The sequence below is a fragment of the Epinephelus lanceolatus genome, chromosome 22 (genome assembly GCF_041903045.1).
Source record: "Epinephelus lanceolatus isolate andai-2023 chromosome 22, ASM4190304v1, whole genome shotgun sequence".
Lineage (NCBI taxonomy): Eukaryota > Metazoa > Chordata > Actinopteri > Perciformes > Serranidae > Epinephelus > Epinephelus lanceolatus.
Window position 1 is genome coordinate 2,310,218 of NC_135755.1, and position 19,522 is coordinate 2,329,739.

At 41.8% G+C, this 19,522-nt stretch overlaps 2 protein-coding genes across 3 annotated transcripts in view; one reads left to right on the forward strand and one right to left on the reverse strand.

Moving 5' to 3' along the window:
- Window positions 1–12,196, forward strand: part of LOC117250668 (uncharacterized) — a 29,414-nt gene extending 17,218 nt beyond the window's left edge. The window contains exons 14-23 of the mRNA XM_078164725.1: window positions 2,992–3,271; window positions 4,441–4,518; window positions 4,634–4,790; window positions 4,955–5,085; window positions 7,081–7,322; window positions 7,443–7,555; window positions 7,650–7,780; window positions 7,855–8,099; window positions 8,248–8,372; window positions 8,761–12,196. Coding sequence (XP_078020851.1) covers window positions 2,992–3,271; window positions 4,441–4,518; window positions 4,634–4,790; window positions 4,955–5,085; window positions 7,081–7,322; window positions 7,443–7,555; window positions 7,650–7,780; window positions 7,855–8,099; window positions 8,248–8,372; window positions 8,761–10,063 — 2,805 coding nt within the window. The 3' untranslated portion in view covers window positions 10,064–12,196. The remainder of the gene's footprint in view (window positions 1–2,991; window positions 3,272–4,440; window positions 4,519–4,633; window positions 4,791–4,954; window positions 5,086–7,080; window positions 7,323–7,442; window positions 7,556–7,649; window positions 7,781–7,854; window positions 8,100–8,247; window positions 8,373–8,760) is intronic.
- Window positions 12,197–12,325: 129 nt separating this feature from the next.
- LOC117246295 (ceramide-1-phosphate transfer protein-like) lies at window positions 12,326–19,418 on the reverse strand. 2 transcript variants are annotated; one of them, XM_033610151.2, is made up of 6 exons: window positions 19,200–19,417; window positions 17,281–17,345; window positions 16,624–16,805; window positions 16,296–16,443; window positions 16,030–16,226; window positions 12,326–15,031 (listed from the first exon to the last, which is right to left on the reverse strand). In XM_033610151.2, the coding sequence occupies exons 1-6, from the start codon at window positions 19,288–19,290 to the stop codon at window positions 14,803–14,805; spliced, it is 912 nt and encodes a 303-aa protein (XP_033466042.1). In that variant the 5' UTR covers window positions 19,291–19,417; the 3' UTR covers window positions 12,326–14,802. The 2 variants fall into 2 exon arrangements, with proteins under 2 accessions (XP_033466042.1, XP_033466041.1); XM_033610150.2 differs by having other exon boundaries at window positions 16,030–16,443; window positions 19,200–19,418.
- Window positions 19,419–19,522: the final 104 nt, after the last annotated feature.

Sequence of the window (19,522 nt, forward strand, 5' to 3'; positions counted from 1 at the left end):
TGTGGGAAAAGAAACCTATGAGCTGAACTGATCACAGCGCTGCTTCCGAAAAACACACCAACTGAAAACGAAAGAATGAGAACAATTATCACCCTGCTCATGAAAATGTTTACACCTCACACCTATTGTGTTTCTACATTAAAAGATATTTTTACATCAAAATGTTTAGTCTTTTTATTTTGTAAATAAAGGTCAGTTTTTTAATGACATAATTTCAATACTTCAATCATTTATTTTGTTTCATTGTTTCAACCTTTCAGCTCAGGTCGTACAGCTTTTAGGGACATGAAGCATTTGAGGAAGGTAACATGCTCCACTGTGACGCCTCACTAATTGTCTCTTTATATCTGTTTGTTGCTATAGAAACAGAGAGAAAGAGGGGGACTTAAACGTTACAGCTGTCAGCTCTGTGACAAATCCTTCACAGCGTCTGGATCTTTAAAGACTCGTCAGAGAGTTCACACAAGAGAGAAACTGTACAGCTGTGACCAGTGCAGCGCCACTTTCACACAACCATCTGCTTTAAAAAGCCACCAGTGCACTCACGCAGGAGAGAAACCATACAGCTGTGATCAGTGTGGGAAAACCTTCGCTCAGAATTGTGGTTTAGTTTACCACCGACGTGTTCACACAGGAGAGAAACCATGCAGCTGCGATCACTGTGACAAAGCCTTCGCAGGTTGGAGTAGTCTAGAACTCCACAGACGTGTTCACATGGGAGAGAAACCATACTGGTACAATGGGAAAACTTTTGTTTCACTGGGCAAGCTGAAGGGACACCAACGCCGTCACACAGGAGAGAAACCATACGGCTGTGACCAGTGTGAAAAAGCTTTCTCCACTCACGGTCACCTCAACAATCACCGATGAGTTCATACTCCCGCCTCCTCCCTCTAGAAGCTGTGTTGTCACATTCCAGGCTTCTCTGACCAACAATGGCTTCATGTGCTGAACAGCGTGTATATAGTCGACGGGATTTTTGATACTGAAACAAATTTTAGAGATTGCCTACATAATTCACTTTTGATTTTGCGCCAGTATGACCATGAGAAGGTTCTCAGAATGCTCCTTCATTTCTTTTTAACAAAAACTTAACCAAAGAACATTAAACACTGTGACTATATTCTCTTCTCTTTATGCACTCAATAGACATTTTGATTATACAGCATCATTACTACACAGGTGTGTGTCGGTACGGTCACATTAAAATGTGGCGTTAGATCACATGACACAGTGACACAGATGGAGCGTGTTGTTAACATGTATTTTGTATATTGATATAAAATGTATTTTGAATCAAAATACAAAATACATTTTTTTGTATTTTGATACAAAGTACATCAAAATACATCAAAATGTATTTTGATGTATTTTGTATCAAAATACATCAATTTGTGTTTTGTGTATTCATATAAAATGTATTTTGATGCAAAATACATCAAAATGTATTTTGTATTTTGATTCAAAATACATTTTATATCAATATACAAAATACAATTTGATGTATTTTCTATCAAAACATCAAATACATCAAAATGTATTTTGCATCAAAATATATTTTGATGTGTTTTGTATCAAAATACATCAGAATACATCAAAATGTATTTTGCATCGATTATCAAAATACAAAATACATTTTGATGTATTTTGATGTATTTTGATACAAAATACAAAATACATTTTGATGTATTTTAATGTATTTTGTATCAAAATACATGAAAATGTATTTTATATATTGATATAAAATGTATTTTGAATCAAAATACAAAATACATTTTCATGTATTGTGATGCAAAATACATCAAAACACATCAAAATGTATTTTGCATCGAAACATATTTTGATGTATTTTGTATCAAAATACATCATACAAAATACATCAAAATACATTTTGATGTGTTTTGTATCAAAATACATTTTCATATAATACATGAAAATGTATTTTATATATTAATATAAAATGTATTTTGAATCAAAATACAAAATACATTTTCATGTATTTTGATGCAAAGTACATCAAAATACATCAAAATGTATTTTACTAACAACACATCGGTGGCTAATGAGCTAATACACAACATGAATAACTGTTAAACACTTCAACTAATATTAGAAACGCATCGAAATATATTTTGATGTGTTTTGTATCAAAATACATCAGAATGTATTTTGATGTATTTTGATACAAAATACATCAAAATACATCAAAACACATTTTGATGTATTTTGAATCAAAATACACAATACATTTTAGCAGCGACTCGCAGCTCAGGCCACCTCCATCACGTAGCGAGGGAGATGCGTGAGGCAGACAGATAAAAATATATATTTTCAAAAATAAGTAAAAAATATTGTTACATTCAAGATTATAAGAATGTATAGCCTATTATTTTTGTTTTTTGATTAGTGGAGAAAGTATTTTGAGTAATTTAAATACAAAATTACTCCACTCAAAAGTATTTTGTTACAAATTACATTTGCTTTTTATCGGCCTTATCAAATACAAATTACAAAATACTCAAATGTAATTGAAATACATATTTTAAATACAAGTAATAGAAATACTGCCCATCATCCCTGACTATGAAGAACATCACAAACTTATGTCTTCAGTTATATGTCAGTGTGTCAGTCATAATTCAGCCGCTGGTGAGAAGATAGACAGTTACGAATCTGGATAAGCATCTAACAAATTATGTTTGTGAAACTATGGAAAACCAGAAGAAGTCAACACTTATTACGTTACAATATCTAAAATCTATAAAGATATTTGGTCTCATATCATGATATCAATATATTAAATATAGTGCCTGACCCTACATGGTAGAGTTAATAACAGCTGAACATTTAACAGGTGTGTTGAGAATGAAAATGATATTTTATATCTCTGAGGAGAGATTTTGTTTCTCGCCGGACATTATTTCGAGCTGCACCACAACCCGGAAGAAAAACCGTCCGCGGCGCGCAAACGTGCAAAGTTGTTGTGCCTGAAATCAAAGCTGCAGAGACACAGTGAAGATGTTTTACTGGATGAAGAGGAGCAGCGGCGGCTCCGACACTCTGGACCGACTCGGCAACATGTCGAAGGCGGAAATCCTCCGAGGAATCGTCACCGAGAAGCTGAGCACGGCCGCGCAGGAGATCTTAGCGGTGGTGGAGAGGACTGTGGCCGGGTACGAGGAGGAGGCGTCGGGCTTCAGACGGGAGATCGAGCGGCAGAAGAGGCAGCTGGAGCTCCTGCTGCAGCCCCGAGTCAAACTGGAGAGGAGAGGTCAGAGAGTGGAGGAGCTCGGGGTGAAAGGTCAAACTGTTTCCTCCACTCACACGCTCGGTGCTGCTCAGGATGTGGAGTGCGGAACTACGTTTGAGAAATAGCTGATTTAACTTTTCTCTGTTCGCTGATAAAACTGCGGACAGCAGAGGACATGAAACACAACGCTCACACATAGCTCATAATGTCATTTACAATTCGGCATAAAAACAGTTTCAATTTAGATAGTGATTAAAATGTTGCGTCACATTTTGTTCACGGGCCCGACTCAGTCTGCTCATTTACAGCGTCACTAATTCAACCAACCTTTAATCAGACACTCGCTCATTCAGAGAATGTATACTCGATTGCTACTGACTATTTTACCAAAATAAAATAAAAATAAACTTGATGCAGATGAGCGTGTAAAGCAACTGACGCAGTTTTTAATTCAATAGGAGTTCTTCTTTAAAACCAGGAATATTTTAAAGGTGCCAATCTCTCATAAGGGCCCATTGTGATCTACAGATTTCAGTCAGGTTTTAGAGCACGTCACAGTACTGAATCAGCATTACTCAAAGTCACTAACGATCTCCTCCTGGCTCTCGATTCTGGTAAATCAGCAAAATTAATCCTACTTGGACTCAGCTCCGCGTTCGACACAGGTGATCACTCCATTCTCCTACACTGTCTCAAGCATCAAGTCGGCATCCAAAGTAGCGCCCTCCAGTGGTTTGACTCGTATCTAACAGATAGATCCCTCTGTGTCAGCATTGGGAACCGGTTTTCCTTCTCTGCTCCCATTACATGTGGAGTGCCCCAAGGCTCCATTCTAGGTCCAATACTTTTTGCTTTATACATGATCCCTTTAGGCCCAATCTTTCAAAAGCACAACATTTCATACCGTGGCCAGGTATGAGGAGGAGCACAGAGCAGAGTCCTGATGAACTCAACTTTATATTCATAAATTAAAATACTTTAAAATAATATCAGCTTTATAAATATGTAATAAAAAACAACGATTACATTTACTTGTCTCATTATTTTCATTTGTCAGTTTTGGTCATTATTAACCACTTTATATATAATTGACTATGTTTGACTTCTGTGTGTTTCCGTACTTGTTCAAACCTTCATTTTTAATAAAATAATGTGTCTGACTTCTTTTCCTTTTGATTGTGAACATTAAGCTCTGAACCCAGATGGCGAGGACCATGAGGTGGTTGTTTTGAGCGAGGAGGAGAAGGAGCAGCACACGCAGCATTCAGGTCGCTCTTCATCTTTTTAACTTGTTATTAAATCAAACTGATTATTAAGAGGGAGAGAGCTGAACGTCAGAGGAGTTGAGGTGAAGATGATGAATGACAGAAATCACCTGTGCAGCTGTGGAGGACACGGGGAGCCTGGGCCTCCTGTGGTTCGATGAGGAAGAGGATGGTGATGGTGACGATGGAGTTGATGAAGAGCAGCAGCTGTCAGCAACGAGCTCCAGACAGAGACGAGAAGATCTGAAGGATCCGGATTATCAAATAACATCAAGGTTACAAATCTGACCTGATCCGGGCTAGTTAGCTTAGCATGCTAGTTTGGGAACACAGTGTTAGTTTAGCATGTTAGCTAGCCTAGCTCTGTGGCCAAGGATGGTTGTTGTTGTTGGGTTGAGCTGCCTTTTGTTTTGTTTTGAACCTGCTGTCTGTGCTGCAGGGTCATTTCCCCCAGAGCTCGGTCTGACAGGAGGAAGCCCGGCAGACCTCGGCTCAGCGACACACAGAGCCATCTGGACCTCAGGATCTGCATCCTGGAGGACTCTCAGACTGACGTGCTGTCGAATACGGGTACGTTCCACAGTAAGCACAGTGGTGACTAGACAGGCACTCGCACCGTGTCCTGACTGCATGTGAGCGTCAGACGTGTCACGCCACCTCGTGTTACATCAGACGCTCTCTGTCCACTCTGAGCTCCGTCATGTCATGTAAACAAACCACTTCCTGGCAGCTGTGAAGATGGTGCGTACGTGCTTCCTTATGATTTATACTCAATAACACTATCGCAGGTCACTTACAGATCTCCTCATCGTAGCTCCCAGTCTGCATCATACCTCTGTCTCCACTCTGTAAAACAAGCGCTGCTGAGCACCTCACACAGTCCCAACCAGTAACGTTCGTCTTCCTGTCGACCTCCAGCCACATGACAACTTATTCAGGTTATTGTAGTGAAATAAGCAGGTATTATTGTGACTTAATGAATCAGCTGTTACTGTCCAGCGCTTTAAACGTGAGTAACGGATTAAAAATAGAAACTTGGCATCCGACAGAAGTTCAGCTCACGACGGTGCGCCGCATCACGCCGTGTCGTTGATGCTCGCTCGCGTCCCATCCAGTAAGGACACAGTGTTAGACACCTGTTTCCCACCAACATGGCACAGAGTCTGGTTCAGTTCACAAACCTGATTTTGAACCATTCGGAGCATTTCGACCAAAAATAAACTGGTTCAGAACCTGAAAAGCTTTTTCTTTAGCTAGAACCAAAAAAGCAGGAAACGTGTCAACAGTGGGCGTCTCATATTCTCCAGGTTGAAGAGAGGATGGAGAAGACGACAGAGACGTTAAGTGAGAAACCATCAGAAACAAAGAGCATGCAGTGATGTCATTAACAGCTGATCCAGCCTTGTATTTGGATAGAAACAAAACAAATACCTGTAGGAACAGAACATAAAGTTGAACGTAGGCGAATCAATGAGATCCACGATGTTGCTGCTTCAGTTTACTTCGGCTGTGAAACGCCCTCCGTTGATGACACATCCTTGGTTATAATGGCTCTGATCAAAACTTGGTCTGGTTCAGGAGATGGCACCAAGGTTCCAAGAGTCCTGAACGAACCTGGTTGAAGAACCAGAGTGAATTTGGTGGAAACAGGTTCAGAGACTGCAGAACTCCATCAAGGTGAAATGTCATGTCTCGGATGTGACGGCCCATGATTTGAATCCACCCCAAAGTTGAACGGGTTCTTTGTTGGCCTGTGCAACCAAGTTTTAAGAATCTGTCTGAAAACCATACAGAAGTTTCTCCATCGTCTGGCCGAAGACAAACAAACCGTCACCATGACCATCTTCACGAAGGTAGTCTTTAGCCCCTTTTACACTGCCAGATTTTTGGTGAATGTTGGGCCGTTTTGCCGGCAAGCTGCGAGCGTTTAGACACACAGAGCTGGATTGGCGAGTTGATCCAAGGTGCCCAATTTTCCTCCTCGTAGGGTAGACATATTGGTGGAACCCTTTTAGTTTAAACAGACCGAGGCGGCCTTCTGTAACAGGAGGAGCTGTTGATGACTTGTGGGAGGAGCTGTTGATGACGCTGCACGTGCGAGCCACTGGCAGTGGATAAACAGGAAACAGCTGATAGCAGGAATTAGCGAGCAGCTAGTAGCAAGAGGGAAACACAAACCTGACAGACACTGTAAAGATGAGCAACTGGGGAGACAAGGAATTGCGCGCCCTCCTTGTCCTCGCAAATGAAGAGGCCATTAACCATCAGATGACGGGGACGGTGAAGAACGGGCCGATTTATGAGAGAATCGCCGAAGGACTGACTAGCCGCGGCTTCCCTCCCACGTCACTGTTTACGTCACATGCTGAGCTACACGTTTTGTTACTTGCTCACGCCCCCCATTGCCCCGAAAAAGGTGCATTCTGTATAAACAAAATTAGGTAGGCGGCATTTTGCTGCACTCCCTGATTTTGTTTTTATACTGCCAATGCTGAAAAAAGACTGATTGGGCTTTCCTGCAAATTTGCACAACTCCTGTTTAAAAAGGGCTTGTGTGTGTCTCAGTGTTCAGGAAGTACCCGGTGCAGCAGGTCCGGTGTCCTCGGGGCCTGCAGGAGGCGGACTTCCTGGACCTGCTGAGGTCCACCTTCCCTCAGCTCGCCGATCAGAAACCTTTCGAAATCTTCACAACCGACAGGAGTAAGAGACTTCAGCCTCTGAGAGCGAAGACGCTGACGCCTGAGGAGATCTGTCGGAGCATCAGGCTAACCGGGTCTGGAAACTCCGCCCTCTACATCCGACTGAAGGTACTTTGAATTTATCACGGGCACTCTGAGGAAGGTCCAGGATCCTCTGTGCTTCATCAGTTTTTTGGTTGTTGTTTGTGAGAGTGTGTTCTGAGAGTGTTTGGGAACAACTTGTTGCAGACAGGAGAGGATCCTCAGAGCAGCAGTGACAACCTTCATCCTCTGCAGAGAACAGATGATCCTCCGTCCGTCTCCGCCACGACGTCTGCTGATGAAACCGACACACGCACCAGGTAACTAAAGACAAGACGTCATGTCTGCTCAGAGTTCAGGTGTTCTTAGAAATACCATTCGCAGGCTGCAGGAATGATCATACTGGTTTTTCAGGTTATCGTCTCCCAGAGTTCAGTCTGAGAGGAGGAAGCGCGGCAGACCTCGCATTGGCGAAGAACCGACTCACCACCTGCTCAGAGTCTGCATGCTGGAGGACTCCCAGTCAGACTTGCTCTCAAACAAAGGTAACTATAAAGCTCAGCGTGTTTCCTGCCAGTTGACCCAGAGCTCCCAGTGACCTGTTCTTCCTCTACTCCAGTGCTGATGAAGTCCTCGGTACAGGAAGTCCGGTGTCCTCGGGGCCTGCAGGAGGCAGACTTCCTGGACCTGCTGAGGTCCGCCATCCCTCAGCTGGCGGGAGATGACAAACAGTTTGACGTCTTCAAGTCGGATCGCAGCCGGAGACTCCATCGTGTGAAAGTGAAGACGATGACGCCAGAGGAGATCTTCAGGAACACCAAGTCCAGCTGCCCCGACAAGACGCTCCTCTACATCCGACTGAAGGTACGAACTACAGTTTGACTCTATGCTGACGACTCTGCTCTTACAGCTCCGTGATGCTCTGTGAGGCTCGATTCCTCACGTGTCGCAGGTTTCATAGATAGATTTTTTTTATTTAAAGCCTTTTTTTGTTTCCTTAAAACATCAACAGACAGGAGAGGAAGAGGAGGAGGAGGAGGAGCTTCGCCTTGTGCAGAGAAATGATGAGGTCACCAGTGATTCTCCGTCCTCCGCCGCTGTGCTGATCAGAAGTGACGGAGCCGACCTCAGTGCAAGGTAATGTAGAAATGAAATTTGTTTTCCCGACAGGAAATATCTAAAAGGCTGGGCTGTTGTTGTCGTACAGTTTCCACGGCAGCAGATCGCTCTGTGTTCCTATTGGTCAAAGTGACGGCTGTGACGGGAACGACTAAAAGAAAATCAAACATGCCAGACTTTCTGTCGGGACGTCGTGTGGCGTCCCAGACGTGGCGTCGTTTGTCGTCTACTTTAGGCTATAATCAGGCTGATATCGTGTAGTCTGAACCCGACATTAGTGACATCCCTAACGCAGTACTTCTTGTTCGATAGCTGACTCTCAAGTTACAAGTATTTCCTGGTGGTGTTCATGTCGACAGTCGACAAACTTTTCCACAAAGTAACTGATTGTTTTTGCTCCCGTCAGCCCCGTTCAACACGTGGAGGGTAACGGAGCGGACGTCCTGTCCAGCAGCTCAGCGTCACAACAACAGAAGGTGGGAACAAAGGAAGCTGATGATGGAGACGCTGCTGAGAGCCAGGTGGAGTCCAGCGACGACGATGACAAAGATGGAGATGAGGCGTTAGACAAAGATGATGACTGGAAACCCGACCCTGCGCTGGGGACGCCGAAGATGAGGAGGAAGCGAGGAGCCAGAGCATCAGGTGTAGAGGGGCGGTTGATCGGCAGTGATAAAATCCCCTGTAAGGTGTGTGGCGTTTGGTACAGGATACTGGGCAGCTTGATCAAACACGCCTGGAGCCACCTGGATGAGGTGCAGAGCGTCTGCGGCGTGTGCGGAGAGCGCTTTGAGTCCACGGAGGAGTTAAAGGGACATTTGAAAAAATATCAGAAAACGCACGAGTGCTCATACTGTAGGAAGTCTTTCTTCACCATCACCGGCCTCAAGTGCCACACCACGCTGCACACAGGAAACAGACCGTTCAAATGTGACGTGTGCAACAAAAGCTTCCCTCACATGTCCGGCCTGAGTATCCACCGCTGGGTGCATGTGGAGGATAAACCACACAAGTGTCACATCTGCCCGAAGGCGTTTGGTCTGAAGGCGCAGCTGCGAGCTCACATCAAGGTGCACACGGGGCGAGACAAGTACCACTGTAACCTCTGCAGCAAGTCTTTCTACGACCTGCGATCTCTGACCCGTCACAAGGCCACGCACTCGGGGGAGAGGCGTTACAGCTGCGGCGTGTGCGGGAAGAGCTTCAAACTTCCTGGTACGTTAAAGTCGCACGAGAAGACGCACACGGAGAGAGAGCGGCCGTACCTCTGCCACATCTGCTGCAAGACCTTCATCTCAAACTGCAGCCTAACGGCTCACATGAAGACGCACAGCAGCGAGCGGCCGTTCATCTGCATCATCTGCAGCAAAGGCTTCATATCCAACGGCGAGCTCAAGGCGCACATGCGTGTGCACACCGGCGAGGCGCCGTACGGCTGCTCGGAGTGCGGCCGCTTTTTTAAACGCAAGAGTCACCTGAACAACCACGTGAGGAGCCACCTGGGCATCAAACTGTTCGTCTGCACAGTCTGCGGGAAGGCGTGCTCTCGCCAAGAACACCTGACGGTCCACATGAGGACACACAACGGGGAGAGACCGTACCAGTGCAGCGTCTGCGACAAAGCCTTCACTCAGAGCCACTGTCTGAAGACGCACATGAAGAGCCACCAGGGCGAAGAGAACCCGTTCCTGAACGCATCGTCGTCCTGAGAGACGCGTTTGATCACAGGTGGGACGGAGGTCGATTTAAAGGGCAAACACTGACATCATGTGTGAGCAACTTTAAACTCAACCAATTGGCAACGCAAAAGTATTTTCCAATTTTTACATTTTTATGTAGATGTTTTACATTTCAAAACTCTGTCTTCTTTTGTTAAATGGAAATTAAAAACAAAAATGAAAAAGTAAAAGAAGGTAAAGCAGAAAAAAATGTATCGTCCTGTTGGCACCACAAAATGTCTGAGAAACGTTTTAATAGAAAAAGAAACAAAACAAAAAAGTGCTTGAACAGTCAGTTGATTAACTGACAGATCGTTTAATTTATTTTTACACTGAATTTAGAAATCATGTCAGTACCAGGATTGAAGAACGTGTGATAGAGTTACTGTGAAGAGACAAAAAAGAGCTGTTAAAACAATCAGTCAGGTTCAAGAGCACTTTTAAAAATCAATAATTTTTTTGTGGTGTCAGAACTGAATTTCACGTACTGTATCTGATAAATGATAACCAGCCCCAATTTCTTTTTAATTTAAAAAAGGAAGAAAGAAAGAAGCTGCTCAAACAGTTAATTACTTAATCAATAATAAAAAAAAAGATTAAAAACAGACTCAATAATTGATTATTAGTTTTTGGTGTCATTATCAGTATGTTACTGGCAGTATTTAAAACATTCTAAGTTTTGATAGAAAGATAAAAACAAAAAAAGTTTAAACAATGAAACAATTAGTCAACTTAAAAAAAAAATTGATTATGTATTTTGGTATCTGTACTGAAAATCAGGATCATATCACATATCAGTGTCAAAACATGTCAGATGATACTCATGCATACAAACTTTTTATTGTATTTGTTTTATTATTATTTTAAATATTTTTAAACAGAAAACAACAAAACATTCAATCAGTATAAAGTAATTGATCTTCATTATAAATAGTCGTAATAATTGATTACTTGTTGTTGGTAACATTAAAATTCAGGCACGCTATCTATACTGATCATTAGGAATTGTATCAATACTTGTATCAGATATCGTCAATGATGCCCAGCCCTCTTTATTTTTAAAGAAAACAATAATTGCTGGACCAGCTAATTAGCTAATTGCTAATTAGTTGATCAACATTCAATAACAACAATCTGAATGACTGATTATTGATTGTTTGTTTTTGTATCGCTGAAATTCAGTTATTGTAAAAGCACAAGTGTTAAAAGAGAAACAATTTCTGATACAAATAAAAAACAAAAAAGTGCTGAAACATTCCGATTTACAGAAAATTAACAAATTTTTGATAATAATTAGTTTTAGTTGGCTGTCGTCTCTCTGGCTCCAGCGTCTCAAGTTTGAAGAGAAAAAACTTTTTCCTGTTTTAAGTTGAATATAAAATATTGTCATCAGACGAATCGTCTGTTTCTGTGATTATAAAAAGAAAGAAAAGTTGAGTTCTGTCGAATCAGCACTTTCCTCAAATGTTTCTGATCCGACAGCGTTCACACTTTTAGTTAAACCAATAATGACACACATTTGTGTGTGGATCAGTTGTGTCGTACGTCATGTTAAACTTCCTGCTCACAGCTCGTGTAACGTTCACTGCCACAAACAGAAATCGTTATGAAACTTCATCACATTTCATTTAAAGTCAATCTGAAACTGTACAGTCACATTTCTGACATTTTTACATCACTTCCTGTCGTCAGTGCGAATTATATTAAATGTTTTTTATTCTTGTTCACTGTTAAATAAAGACAGTTTAATGTTGCATTCAGGGCAACTGGGAAATAGGAAGCTTCCTCAACCTGAGTATTTTAAATGTACTTAATCAGCACTTAAACTGTGCATGATAGTTCCTAACTTGTTTATAAATATTTGGCTACATTTTGAATGTGACATCAGAAAAAAAATCTGAATTCCATGTGGTCCTGAATGCAGCATATGGTGCCTTAAAGTGCATGTTTTTCTCGAGGTATTATTCAGCTATTAACCGCATATGTCTTGGTTTAACTTTTTACTTCTGCAGCCAAATGAAGTGCTTACATCCTGCACTTCACTGTAAAAAATGAAAAAGGTTTGCTGCTACAAACTGTACGTGTGACCAAAATAAACTTCCATCTGTGTCAAACACGTCCAACATTTATAAAGTCTGTCAGTAAGTCTTTTCATGTTGCTTTATGCTTCACTAAAATTATCTGACAGCTTTATTTTACAAATGAAGTTTGTACACAAAACATATACAAGTTCTTACAAAACTGTTTTCGATATTCATGGTTCCATTTTTAACAAATTTTTCCTTTAAATAATATTAACAATTCTAATATTAGTATCAATGTCAATAAATGTAATGTATTAATAATCTTTATTTGTAATTATTGGTAATTATCGTAACAGTTGTAATGTATTATTAATAATGTTGAGGTTAAACAAACATGGTGAAGGTGTCACTTTGGGCTCTGTCTCATTGTGACAAACATATCTCACTATTTTTACATCATCAAACAGCCAGTTGATTAATTGAAAAAATGATCAGCAGATTAATCCATAATGAAAACAGTCATTAGTAAATAGTTTATAATAAGCTCCACCTCAACGAACTACAACAGTAAAATCCTACTTCACATGAATGCATCAGTCACAATCATCTGATGACGTCATATAAAAAACTTTAACAATCAGTCTTTAACCACAGTTTCACGCCTCTGCGCCAGTAATTTACGTGGCCGGAGCCATTTTGTTTTCAGGCCATCCGTCCATCTATTGCATTCTTGTGATAGACGGACGTGATATCTCAAGAACAACTTGAGGGTATGTCTTCAAATTTGGCACAAACGTTCACTTTGAGTCAACGAACTGTTTAGATTTTGGTGGTCAAACGTCACTTTGACCTTGTATCTTTCTCATTCTTGTGAACGCAGTATCTCAAGAACAGCTTGAGGGTATGTCTTCAAATTTGGCACAAACGTTCACTTTGAGTCAGTAATGAACTGTTAAGATTTTGGTGGTCAAACTTAACTTTGACCTTGTATCTTTCTCATTCTTGTGAACGCAGTATCTCAAGAACAGCTTGAGGGTATGTCTTCAAATTTGGCACAAACGTTCATTTTGAGTCAACGAACTTTTTGTGAACGCAGTATCTCAAGAACAGCTTGAGGGTATGTCTTCTAATTTGGCACAAACGTTCACTTTGAGTCAACGAACTGTTTAGATTTTGGTGGTCAAACGTCACTTTGACCTTGTATCTTTCTCATTCTTGTGAACGCAGTATCTCAAGAACAGCTTGAGGGTATGTCTTCAAATTTGGCACAAACGTTCACTTTGAGTCAGTAATGAACTGTTAAGATTTTGGTGGTCAAACTTAACTTTGACCTTGTATCTTTCTCATTCTTGTGAACGCAGTATCTCAAGAACAGCTTGAGGGTATGTCTTCAAATTTGGCACAAACGTTCATTTTGAGTCAACGAACTTTTTGTGAACGCAGTATCTCAAGAACAGCTTGAGGGTATGTCTTCAAATTTGGCACAAACGTTCACTTTGAGTCAACGAACTGTTTAGATTTTGGTGGTCAAACGTCACTTTGACCTTGTATCTTTCTCATTCTTGTGAACGCAGTATCTCAAGAACAGCTTGAGGGTATGTCTTCAAATTTGGCACAAACGTTCACTTTGAGTCAGTAATGAACTGTTAAGATTTTGGTGGTCAAACTTAACTTTGACCTTGTATCTTTCTCATTCTTGTGAACGCAGTATCTCAAGAACAGCTTGAGGGTATGTCTTCAAATTTGGCACAAACGTTCATTTTGAGTCAACGAACTTTTTGTGAACGCAGTATCTCAAGAACAGCTTGAGGGTATGTCTTCAAATTTGGCACAAACGTTCACTTTGAGTCAACGAACTGTTTAGATTTTGGTGGTCAAACGTCACTTTGACCTTGTATCTTTCTCATTCTTGTGAACGCAGTATCTCAACAACAGCTTGAGGGTATGTCTTCAAATTTGGCACAAACGTTCACTTTGAGTCAATGATGAACTGTTTAGATTTTGGTGATCAAACGTCACTTTGACCTTGTATCTTTCTCATTCTTGTGAACGCAGTATCTCAAGAACAGCTTGAGGGTCTGTCTTCAAATTTGGCACAAACGTTCATTTTGAGTCAACGAACTTCTTGTGAATGCAGTATCTCAAGAACAACTTGAGGGTATGTCTTCAAATTTGGCACAAACGTTCACTTTGAGTCAACGAACTGTTTAGATTTTGGTGGTCAAACGTCACTTTGACCTTGTATCTTTCTCATTCTTGTGAACGCAGTATCTCAAGAACAGCTTGAGGGTATGTCTTCAAATTTGGCACAAACGTTGGTTGGAGTCAAGAATGAACTAAATATAATTTGATGGTCAAAGGTCAGTGTGACCTCACAAAACATGTTTTGGGCCATACTTGAAGAATTCAAACACTAATTATGACAAAATTTGACACAAGTGTCTGACAGGATGAAATAATGAAGTGATGACATTTTACATCCAAAAGGTCAAAGGTCAGCTTGTAACAGAGCACGTTGTATTTTCACTGCAGTGACGGACCTGAATATTTCCTCCACCACTGTCGGCACCACCTCGGACTGTTTTACGTTGTGTTTTTGTCGTCTGTTGGTGGTTTCTGTCCTTGAAGCTCTCCGCACATTGACAGGAAGCTTTTCTATCTGTGCGTACAGTCATGGCGTCGACGTGCTGCGTGGACGTGCTGCGTTCAAGGCAGTTCCAGCATGTTGTGTTCTGCCAGGATTCGCTGGGTCTGTGTGTGCACGAGCATCAGGGCGTGGATGATGGTGTGCAGGACGGGCACAGCCTCCTCCTGGTTCATCACACACACCAGCTGCAGGAAGTACTGTCTGTCCGGGAGGGCGAGGAAGACGAACTCTGCAGCCTGACGCAGCATCCAGGGGTGGTGGGGAGCCAGCGCCACCTTGTAGGCTTCCCTGAGGGAAGAGGACAAAAAGCAGCGGTGTGTTGGCGTGATGTCATGACGCCAGTCTGTTAGCTTTAGCTTCACTCTGTTAGCATGCCATCATGAGGTCAGTCTGGCTTTGGCCTCAGACTGTTAGCGTGATGTCGTGATGTCAGTCTGTTAGCTTTAGCCTCAGTCTGTTAGCATGATGTCAGTCTGTTAGCTTTAGCCTCAGTCTGTTAGCATGATGTCAGTCTGTTAGCTTTAACCTCAGTCTGTTGGCTTTAGCCTCAGTCTGTTAGCGTGATGTTGTGATGTCAGTCTGTTAGCTTTAACCTCAGACTGTTAGCTTTAGCCTCAGTCTGTTAGTGTGATATCAGTCTGTTAGCTTTAGCCTCAGTCTGTTAGCGTGATATCAGTCTGTTAGCTTTAGCCTCAGTCTGTTGGCTTTAGCCTCAGACTGTTAGCGTGATGTTGTGATGTGAGTCTGTTAGCTTTAGCCTCAGACTGTTAGCTTTAACCTCAGTCTGTTAGCGTGATGTTGTGATGTCAGTCTGTTAGCTTTAGCCTCAGACTGTTAGCTTTAACCTCAGACTGTTAGCGTGATGTTGTGATGTCAGTCTGTTAGCTTTAACCTCAGTCTGTTAGCTTTAGCCTTAGTGTGTTAGCTTTAGCCTCAGTCTGTTAGCTTTAGCCTCAGTGTGTTAGCTTTAACCTCAGACTGTTAGCGTGATGTCGTGATGTCAGTCTGTTAGCTTTAGCCTCAGACTGTTAGCTTTAACCTCAGACTGTTAGCTTTAACCTCAGACTGTTAGCGTGATGTTGTGATGTCAGTCTGTTAGCTTTAACCTCAGTCTGTTAGCTTTAGCCTCAGTGTGTTAGCTTTAGCCTCAGACTGTTAGCGTGATGTCGTGATGTCAGTCTGTTAGCTTTAGCCTCAGACTGTTAGCTTTAACCTCAGTCTGTTAGCTTTAGTCTCAGTCTGTTAGCTTTAGCCTCAGTCTGTAAGCGAAGCATTGAGGTCATTACCTGCCCAGCTCTCCAGGTGTTTTGTATCGACCTTCAGCGTCCGGTCCTTCAGTCAAACCCTCCAACATGAGCTTCAACCACAGCAGAGATCGATGCAGCCGCAGCAGCGTCCTGCACCCTGAATCTGTTCGCCAGGTGAAGTCCACCAAGCCCGCCTTTAGCTCCGCCCCCACCATGGACCGAACCGAGCGATACGCCTGGAGAGGAGAACAAAGAAAATGAGCTGATGACTTCAAATCATCCTGCAATGTTTTTGCGACACTCACCCCTTTTTTTAGTCCAGAGCTGTCAGACGGACCACGTTTCCCATGAGCCTCTGTGCTGTATTTGAGTGACAGCTCTCGTATCAGTACGACCTTCTCCTTCACCTTCTGAGAGAACAAACTGACCATCGTCCCGAGAGACTCCATGAAGCTGAAACAGAGAGTTGAACCGTCACATTGGTGACTGAGGACGGAGCGTTCAGACTGTGACTAACTGAACTGCTCAGTCTTGATCCTATGCTAAGCTAACGTTAGCACAAGAGTAACATGAGTCAATCTGATCATCAAATCAGCGTAACCAAAGAACCAGAGAGGTTGTTTGTGTCTTTACTTGAGGAGCTGATCCCAGCTCTGCAGGTACGGCTCCAGCAGGATGTCGTCAGCGTCGGCCAGGCTGGACTTTAAATACTGGAGCAGACGCCAGGCCTGAAACGATTGGCCAGGACACTCCTTTATGAGGGGCGGGGCTTCGCTGGGCCCCGCCCTCTCTGCAGGTAACAATGGAGGCTCTGGCTGAAAGAAAGTAAACCAAAGAAAACAGCTTTTTATCTTTGATGATGTAGATGTTAGCACACAGACTGAATTAACTGGTTCATCCCTCGTTCTGGAGAACTGGGACAAAACGTTGTTTTTCATATTTGTACTTTGATTTTTAATCTTTAATCCTCGGAGTGGAGTGGGAAAAATTTGTGAGTTTTTGGTTATTAAATTCTTAATAAATACGACATGAGGATATTTTTTCAAAACAAACAATTTGTTGCATATTTATTAAAGAAGACTTAGACTTAAATAGGAATACTGATTAGATATTATTTTCTAATTATTATTATTATAATTATTTAATATTACTTTTTATTATTATTTTACTTTTGTGTTTTAAATAAAGTTTTCAGGGTCTTGGAAGTGAGGAGCTTGAGATTATTATATCTGTGAGAGTCCTCATAAGGATAGAGATACAAGTGTGTGTGTGTGTGTGTGTCAGTCTTACCGAGAGGTGGTAAAAACTCAAACATGGCTGCCAGGCGCTGCCACATTCGCCAACTCCACCCTGAGCTGAAGAGACAAATGACCGATAGTGACTCTGCCAATAATAACCATCACTTTATTTTGTTTACACATCCTGTCACAGTCGGGGGCCCCACACCTCGATATATTCATTATGTGTCATTCTGTTTATATTAATATTCACAGGTTGATTAATTTGTTAAAACATGGGGCTAAAATATAAACAAATGGGTGGGGCCTGTGTCAAAATCATCATCAGGCTATGGCTGTTTTTTTTTTTTGTTACTATTTTTTTTTAAATGTAAAATAAGGTAGAAAAGATGTTATTGACTTCTGTCCATCATTCTCAGAAATATTTAAAATTATTAAAAAACATGAGTAAGTAGTATTTAAAATTAATTTAAAAAACAAAAACAAAAGAGTAAGTGTGCTCTCCATGTGATCACCACTAGGGGTCGCTTGTGAGTGTTTCCCACCCAGTAATGAAATACTGTATAAAACAGTGGTGGAAGAAGAATTCACATCCTGAACTCAAGTAAAAGTACGTATTCTGTAAAATTTAAATACATTTAAAAATTAGTTTACTTCACTTATTCGTCAGTTTTCAGGCAGTTAGCAGTTGAAATGCGTCTTTTCATGAATCCTCCCCACAAACACTCCCAACACGCGGGTAGCGCAGGGTGCAGCTATGAACGGGGCCCTTGGAGCAGTTTAAGGTTCGGTGCCTGGATCGTAGTAAACTGTGACACGGCAGTGCCCAGAATGTGAACCGGGGAGTCAGTACTGGGACTCATCAGATAACCATTAGTGACATGAGTCACTCTGTAGCACGAGTGTTAACCTGACTTTTGGATCTTAGCTAACGCTAGGTAGCTATGGCTCTTTTTTCTGCTAAAAAAAAAAGGTGACTGACATACATTGTCTTGCTAAAGCGAGTAGTAAAGCTCCGTAGAGCCGATCACCTTCCTTGTAAACTTGAAAGGGCTTTTCTTCATCTGTAGTAGCTAGCTAGGCTAACTAGGCTAGCTGACCTGCTAACCTTGCTAACTGAGAAAAATGAAAGAGCTAATTTAGGATAAAAAAAGCCCTTGGATCACAAAGGTCAGAGGTGAAGGTAACAAGTAAACAGGTGAAGTTTGTAAAACTAATATACGTCACTCTACGTTCTGCAAGTAGAGAAAATAACGATGTGACAATGCTCCAAAGTCCTACGTTAAAATCCGACTGGACTGAAAGCACATTTGTATTTTAAGCATACCGTGCTTAAAGGAAAGAAGAAAGTTCTCGTTTAGCTCCTGTGACTAACAGAATAAATTAATACTTGACTGGAGGTGGAGCTGGTTTCAGCTACTTTATACAGTTAGCTAGTTTAGTCCAGTGGTTCCCAACCCAGGGGTCGGGCCCCTCCAAAGGGTCACCAGGTAAATAATGAGAGAAGATGAAGAAGCTAAGTTCTTGAACACAAACCTGTTTTCACCGTCTTCTTTTTTTTTGTTTACTTTCCTCAAAATTTTGATTTGTATTAAAAGTTGTAGTAAGAGTTTTATCTTTTTGAGTTTCACTTAAAAATAAATATAAACGTCTCTTTAATAGAATTAAAACATGAAACAGTCGGATCCACTCTGCTGCTGTTCAGCACCTTCACACTGTGAAACCACTCGTTTAAACAATGTGTTGCTTTTATAGTTTTTATATAAAATCTTAATCTGCAAAGTGACGGACGCCGTCAGCTGTAGTGAAGCTGAAAGTATCACCTAAGAATTGTACTTCACTACAGTACTTGAGTAAATGTACTCAGTTACTTTCCACCACTGTGTCATGAATAAATAGTTTAATAGCATCCACTGAGCCGATGAGAGGCGGAGCCAACATGGCCGACACTCAGTGACGGAGGAAACTCACGGAGCCAGAAGGAGCTGATGAAGAGGAGCAGAGCCAACATGGCCGACAGGAACAGGTAGCGAAGCAGTGTCCTCCGTCTGAGGAAGACCATGGTGACCACAGCGCACACAGACACACACTTTCCCTTTAACTCGTCCACTTAAAACACACACACATTGTTTATCAGCCGTCACTCGTCATCACACTCTCACATTCTCCCTCGCTGGGGTTAAAGGTCGTTTGTTTACAGGAAGTACAAACATGGACGACCTTCGCACTTCACCTTTGTACTGTTTATCTCTCACACACACACACACACACACACACACACACACTATGACTCT

What these genes read in the sequence shown, in the direction of transcription:
- LOC117246295 (XM_033610150.2), bottom strand. Translation starts at nt 19,290, where the DNA reads ATGGTCTTCCTCAGACGGAGGACACTGCTTCGCTACCTGTTCCTGTCG. An exon ending in CATCAGCTCCTTCTGGCTCC is followed by an intron (nt 17,346 to 19,199) that starts GTGAGTTTCCTC and finishes TTGTCTCTTCAG; the next exon opens with CTCAGGGTGGAGTTGGCGAA. An exon ending in AGCTGGGATCAGCTCCTCAA is followed by an intron (nt 16,444 to 16,623) that starts GTAAAGACACAA and finishes TCTCTGTTTCAG; the next exon opens with CTTCATGGAGTCTCTCGGGA.